This window comes from Argentina silus, assembly GCF_951799395.1.
Source record: "Argentina silus genome assembly, chromosome: Y".
Taxonomy (NCBI): domain Eukaryota; kingdom Metazoa; phylum Chordata; class Actinopteri; order Argentiniformes; family Argentinidae; genus Argentina; species Argentina silus.
The window spans coordinates 4,210,001-4,217,474 of NC_139654.1; the positions used below are offsets into that span (position 1 = coordinate 4,210,001).

At 45.1% G+C, this 7,474-nt stretch overlaps 3 protein-coding genes across 3 annotated transcripts in view; 2 read left to right on the top strand and 1 right to left on the bottom strand.

The window, feature by feature from the left end:
• LOC310823930 (tripartite motif-containing protein 16-like) overlaps positions 1-670 on the bottom strand; it is a gene marked incomplete at its 5' end in the record, with an annotated part of 11,624 nt that extends 10,954 nt beyond the window's left edge. Inside the window, one exon of the mRNA XM_083696870.1 lies at positions 95-670. Coding sequence (XP_083552996.1) covers positions 95-670 — 576 coding nt within the window. The remainder of the gene's footprint in view (positions 1-94) is intronic.
• Positions 1-7,474, top strand: part of LOC310823733 (uncharacterized protein) — a 566,003-nt gene that overhangs the window by 514,228 nt on the left and 44,301 nt on the right. The gene's annotated exons all lie outside the window — the stretch shown is intronic.
• Positions 4,089-5,504, top strand: LOC310823613 (stonustoxin subunit beta-like; the record flags this gene model as incomplete). Its single annotated transcript, XM_083696500.1, has 2 exons — positions 4,089-4,104; positions 4,945-5,504. 2 exons carry the CDS (start codon positions 4,089-4,091, stop codon positions 5,502-5,504), a joined length of 576 nt encoding a protein of 191 aa, XP_083552626.1.

The window sequence follows — 7,474 nt, forward strand, 5'->3', positions numbered from 1 at the left end:
GTCACCAACAAGTAGCTCTGGTTCTTATTTATTACTCATAGTTGTCCTGTATGTGATATTCAGAGTGATACCAGTCTGAAGCTCTTCTTCTTACCTGTTTCTCTGTCCTTTCTGCTGCAGCTGAGACTGTGTCATGGCCTTTATGTTCATCTAAAGAACACAGATAACAGATACACTGCTGGTCGGTACGGCAGAAAATCTTCATCACTTCATCATGAAGAGAGCAGATCTTCTCCTGCAGTTGTGTGGAGGCTTTGACCAGCTTGTGCTTCTTAAAGGCAGGAGATTCATAGTGAGGCTGGAGGTGAGTCTCACAGTAAGAGGCCAGACACACCAGACAGGACTTGAGGGCTTTCTGCTTTCTCCCAGTGCAGAAATCACACGCCACATCTCCAGGTCCAGCATAACAGTGAGCAGGAGGAGCAGCTTGGAGTCTTGTCTTCTTCAGATTCTCCACTAATTCAGCCAACAGAGTGTTTTTCCTCAGAACAGGCCTGGGGATAAAGCTTTCCTTACATAGGGGGCAGCTGTAGACCCCCTTCTGATCATCCTGATCCCAGCAGCCCTTAATACAGCCCATACAGTAGCTGTGTCCACAGGGAATAGCCACCGGATCCTTCAGTAGATCCAGACAGATCGGACAGCTAAAAGAGTCCATGCTCTCTGCCATTTTGCTGCACACACGACCAGACTGAGCAGCGTCGAGTGTCAGAGATACTGTAAGTTTTGTTTTCCTAGAAGTGCTTGTGGGCGGAACACTTCCTTGTTCTGTGTCTGTGTCACTGTCGGGGAGTGGTGTGTGTGTGTGTGTGTGTGTGTGTGTGTGTGTGTGTGTGTGTGAGAGTAATGCTCCACCCTACATCCCTCTCAGCTCCCTCCCACACACACCACATCAGGTTGCAATCATTTCAGTGACAGTGACATGCGCGCGACGCATGCGCGCCGCCATCTTGGTTTTGATATCCAGTGGAGTATGTTCCATGTTAACGTAGTAGGGTTATCCAATGGAGTAGGCTGCATGCTAACGTTGCATTCATAGCCGGTGGAGTATGCTAAATGCTATTGTTGTATTCTTATATAATGAAGTAGGCTACATGCTAATATTAGCACTGCATCGCGCGCATGTCACTGAAATGTTTGTCAATACCGACAACACGTGTGGCGAAGAAGACGGACGTGCGAATCGACCAATCAAAAGGCAGCGTCTGAGCGACTCAACCTAGCCTGCTACCAAATCCAACCAATCACGCAGGGAGGGCGTGTACCAAGATGGCGGTGCGCATACATCGCGAAGCCCGCTGTCTCGCTGAATTAGTGGTTATTTGCTTGTTTATTTCAAGTATTCTCGCTAAAAACAGTTTAGCGTCCATATCGTACAGCCGACGACAACTTCTGGACATCGGCTCCGGCATTCCAGACATCTTTTATCGACGCAATACCCTGAGATTAGAGCAGAACAGCGGGACCAGCTGACTCCGCTACACCGACCGGGATGGAAAACCCAGCCGAGGGAGCCGAGGTGGGCTGAGAGCTCGGCTCAAGATAACATCCACATCGACTCTCACTACCTCGTCTTTTCTCCTCACCGATGTTCCTTCCCTGGATGAGACAAGATGGATGAACTGCGGCTGCGGATCCCCTCCCCCCCCCACACACACACACACACACACACACACACACACATGGATGACGGACTGCAACATGATGGTTCTCACGGAAACCTGGCCCAACAGCGAGGTGTGGTGGGAGGGGGGGCTGCTCTGTCTTCACTCTCTGAATATGTTTGCCCTCCTCAAATCCTGACCCTCCTGGCTTTAGATCAGCTCATGGGACTCCACATTACTGCACTAACCCAATAGCTATCAAATACATTATACCAGACGTAGAAATCCAGTCACGACAAATGCATCCATGGTTGCTTGCTCCCCTGTTGAGAGCAACTATAACTCTCACTTATGCATTCTTATCATAATGCACCACAGTGATCTTTTGGCTGCATGTAGCTGCTCTCTGCTGGACTGGGGAGTCCACCCTGTCAACTACAGACACTGAGGTGAGGTCTCAGACTATTCTTGTTGTCAGACACGTCATTACTAAGTGTCTGTTACATTATCAATGATACTCTTGTTGCTCTGCAAGGCTCAATGATTGAGACAGACAATGTCCATTATTTTCCAATCAATTCCTATATCGTGTGTGTGTGTGTGTGTGTGTCTGTGTCTGTGTCTGTGTCTGTGTCTGTGTGTGTGTGTGTGTGTGTGTGGTGTGGTGGGGTGGGCACTCTCTCAATAACCTTTCTTTCCTCAATTCCTCATCAATCTGGCCTGAGATCAGCTGATGGGGCTACACAACCCAATAGCAATCAAATATACCAGACTGAGAAATACATTGACTACAAACATGCCTGTGATTGGCTTGAATCATGAATTCTTATCATAATGCACCTCAGTGATCGTTTGGCAACATGTATTTATTCCTCATTCAGGCTGAATGGATGTCACCTCACTGAGAGATGCTGTGATGCGTTGGCCTCAGCTTTCAGCTCAGACTCCTGCCACCTGAGAGAGCTGGACCTCAGTCATAATGATCTAGGTGACGGGGGGGTGAAGCTGCTCTCTGCTGGACTGGGGAGTCCACACTGTCAACTACAGACACTGAGGTGAGGTCTGAGACTATTCTTGTTGTCATTGATACTTGCACTGCAAATATCAATGATGGAGACAGAACATTTACATGATCTTCCAATCATTTCCTAAACTGTTCACTGTGACAACACTAGTTCTACCACTTTATTTGTATTCCACGTTTTTCATTTGTCAGCTCCCAGACCATCATCCCGTGCGTGCATTTATTTTACCATGATGAGCGGTCTTCATAATTTAAAAAAAATCGATGAAGGATACTGTCTTACCTTTCTTAGATAATATGTTTTTGAGAAACCATTTCAGAGGGACAGCAACACATTCACAGTTCAATAACAAGAGGCCGACCTTTAGGTCAGGATGGCCTTGCAGCTGACTCAGCACATCCCCACCAACAGATATAACCCAGGGGACAGATATAACCGCTGTCAACCTGACTGGCTGTCTTGATTCGTACCGTTACTACATAGAATCATAAACGAGTCCAATACTGATCATGAAGGAATCAATGAACAGTGTATGACTGAAAAAATATAATCATCATGACATGGTCATACTGATTTAAAATAGATTGTTGTTTTGCTATATTGATTATAACAATATTATATACGACAGATGAGAAATCTGTCTCCCCTCACACTATTAAGGAGGGAGCATGAGAATAAGGCACACAATGCAACAATCATTTATTGTACAGCTTATAATGACATCATATTCAGCTCTATTTATCATTAAAGGCAGAATTTCAAAGAGTGTATGTGGCCTTAGATCATCTGATGGGGCTACACAATACTGCACTAACCCAATAGCTAGCAAATATACCACACTTAGAAATACAATGACTACAAACCTGCCTGTGATTGGCTTGAATCATGAATTCTTATCATAATGCACCACAGTGATGGTTTGGCTGCATGTATTTGTATTCCTCATTCAGGCTGAATGGATGTCACCTCACAGAGAGATGCTGTGAAGCGTTGGCCTCAGCTCTCAGCTCAGACTCCTGCCACCTGAGAGAGCTGGACCTCAGTAGTAATGATCTAGGTGACGGGGGGGAGAAGCTGCTCTCTGCTGGACTGGGGAGTCCACACTGTCAACTACAGACACTGAGGTGAGGTCTGAGACTATTCTTGTTGCCAGACGCATCATTCCTAAGTGTATGTTACATTATCATTCTATGGAATCAATGATACTTGCATAGAAAGGCTCAATAATTGAGACAGACAATGTACATTATCTTCCAATCAATTACTGTGTGTGTGTGTGTGTGTGTGTGTGTGTGTGTGTGTGTGTGTGTGTGTGTGTGTGTGTGTGTGTGTGTGTGTGTGGTGGCAGGGGGGCTGCTCTGTCTGCACTGTGTGAATAACTTTACTCTCCTGAAATCCTGACCCACCTGGCCTTAGATCAGCTCATGGGACAATACTGCACTAACCCAACAACTAGCAAATGCATTATACCAGATGTAGAAATCCAGTCACTACAAATGTATCCATAGTTAATTGCTCCCTTGTTGAGAGCAACTATAACTCTCACTCATGAATTCTTGCACCACAGTAATCGTTTGGTTTCATGTATTTATTTGTATTCCTCATTCACATGTGGCCTTTCAACTGCCAAATGAAGAGGATTTAAAGCTGCACATGTACATTAGAGAGGAATAATTAGATTCTTGATCAGATGGAGTGACACTATTTCCCCAGGTTGTCATTCTGTGGAGTCCCAGAGGAAGGCTGTGTTTCTCTGGCTTCAGCTCTGAGGTCTAAGCCCTCCCACCTGAGAGAGCTGGACCTCAGCTACAATCACCCAGGAGACTCAGGACTGGCGCTGCTCTCTGCTGTACAGAAAGATCCACTCTGTAACCTACAGACACTCAGGTAAAGGCTGAATATGTGGCTGGACGTATCAATGAGATTAATGCACTGTATCTATTTTCCACATGATTGTGAGTGTGTCATTCAACCTCTGTGGGTTCTTCTGTGGTTGATATAGTGTGGACCATGGTGGAGAGTGCAGGCTCAAACCTGGGCTGATCAAATGTAAGTCACCAATGCTGTAGACAACAGGACTGTGATATTACTCAAGAACCAGGGTACAGCAGAGTTCAAACAGAGCACCAGTATTGTATTCATATGTAAATCTAAAATATTAGTAAATGTGAATTAGTTGTATCCCTTGTAAAACATTTTCAATTAATAAGTAATATTTTGTGAAGTAAAAATGTTATCATAACAAGATGACATTGTGAATATTGTAATTTATTAAATTGTATTGATTTGATGATTATTTTTGCCTTCTCAATCAGATGCCTGTGAGCTCACTCTGGACCCAAACACAGCACACAGAATCCTCTCTCTGTCTGAGGAGAACAGAAAGGTGACACTGGGGAGAGAGAAGCAGCCGTATCCTGATCACCCAGAGAGATTTGAGCGCTGGTCACAGGTGTTGTGTAGAGAGGGTCTGACTGGGCGCCGTTACTGGGAGGTAGAGAAGAGTGGGGGATGGGCTGATATAGGAGTGACATATAAAGGAATCAGAAGGAGAGGAGAGGGTCATGACTGTGGGTTGGGAAACAATGACAAGTCCTGGAGTCTGTTATGCTCTGATGACAGTTACTTCGCCTGGCACAATAATAAGATGACTGACATACCTGTCCCCTCCTCTGGCTCCCACAGAGTAGGAGTGTATCTGGACTGGCCGGCCGGCACTCTGTCCTTCTACAGCGTCTCCTCTGACACACGGACCCTCCTGCACACATTCCACTCCACATTCACTGAGCCCCTCTACCCAGGGTTTAGGGTTTGGGGCGTGTTCTGTTCAATGACCCTGTGGAAACTAGTCTCAGGGAGATCACACTGTATGTAGTGTTTAGGGCTACAGCCGTTGATGAGAACCAGATGGTTATTTGCTCATTGTGAAATGTGTGAAAAAGTGCAATAGACTGACAAAGCAGAAGTAGGAAATGCAACTGATAGTGAAACAATCCAGATGAATGATTAGATGATCAAATCAGACTGATGATGAACTCTGAGAATAACACAGGAGAGAGTGTCTGTATGTATATAAGAGTTGGTTAGATTGGGTGTTTGAGTTGTGGAGCTGGATTACGTTGCTGTGTGTAAGATAGCAGGGAGTGGATGTGAAGACAGCTCTCCTTCTCTGTCAGTACAATATGGACAGTGTCTTCAGAACATCCTAATCTACACAGTGTGTAATTGATTCCTATGCAAATCAGAGACCCTATAAAAACAAAGATATTCATTCCGAAATGACATGAATTATTATCCTTGCATTAAGATGTACTCAATTCAACTTATTGAGTGATTTGTTGATGACATTTTTGCATTTTAACTAATTTTAAGACTGTCAAAGCAAAAAGTCTGAATATTTCTGTCCATGAGGTATTTTTGTATTTCACTTTTAATAAATGTACTGAAATGTCAAAAATCGTGTTTTCGCTTTGTCATTCTGGGGTATTGTGTGTGGATTGATGGCAAATTCTTTAAATTGAATCCATTTCAAATTTACTCTATAACACAAGAAAATGTGTAAAAAGTGAAGGGGTCTGAATACCTTCAGAAGGCGCTGTACATGTTCTGAACTTCACTTTCCATGTATTCCTTCATTTTTATATAGTAATCATCTAGTACAGTAATATCTATGCATCATGTGACATTGTGAGGGGCAGCCAAGGTGCAGGCTGCTTTTCTCCTCTCTGTCTGTGGGCTGTGGGAGGCATGGCTCTCATGAGAAGACTTCACCTGTCCCCTGTAGTACCGCCCCCTACCATGGGAGGCATGGCTCTCATGAGAAGACTTCACCTGTCCCCTGCAGTACCGCTCCCTGCCATGGGAGGCATGGCTCTCATGAGAAGACATCACCTGTCCCCTGCAGTACCGCTCCCTGCCATGGGAGGCATGGCTCTCATGAGAAGACTTCACCTGTCCCCTGCAGTACCGCTCCCTGCCATGGGAGGCATGGCTCTCATGAGAAGACTTCACCTGTCCCCTGCAGTACCGCTCCCGGCCATGGGAGGCATGGCTCTCATGAGAAGACTTCACCTGTCCCCTGCAGTACCGCTCCCGGCCATGGGAGGCATGGCTCTCATGAGAAGACTTCACCTGTCCTCTGCAGTACTGCTCCCGGCCATGGGAGGCATGGCTCTCATGAGAAGACTTCACCTGTCCCCTGCAGTACCTCTCCCTGCCATGGGAGGCATGGCTCTCATGAGAAGACTTCACCTGTCACCTGCAGTACCGCTCCCTGCCATGGGAGGCATGGCTCTCATGAGAAGACTTCACCTGTCCCCTGCAGTACCTCTGACCCCCAGACCCCCAGACACCTAACCCCCAGACCCCTAGCCCCAAGACCTCTAGCCCTCAGATGGGGGCACCACCTGGTGGTCATTTACTAGTATTACAACAACAGAGATTAGAATCCAGCCAGTTAGCAATAAGCACTGAACCCTAAAAACCCAGAATTTGAACCTGAAATATTCTTTATAACATCACAGATCTTTTATAATGGAACAGTGTAATAGAACATCAGTGTAATAGAACAGTGTAATAGAACATCAGTGTAATAGAACATCAGTGTAATAGAACATTAGTGTAATAGAACATCAGTGTAATAGAACATTAGTGTATTAGAACATTAGTGTAATAGAACATCAGTGTAATATAACATTAGTGTAATAGAACATCAGTGTAATTGAACATTAGTGTAATAGAACAGTGTAATAGAACATCAGTGTAATAGAACAGTGTAATAGAACATCAGTGTAATAGAACATCAGTGTAATTGAACATCAGTGTAATTGAACATCAGTGTAATAG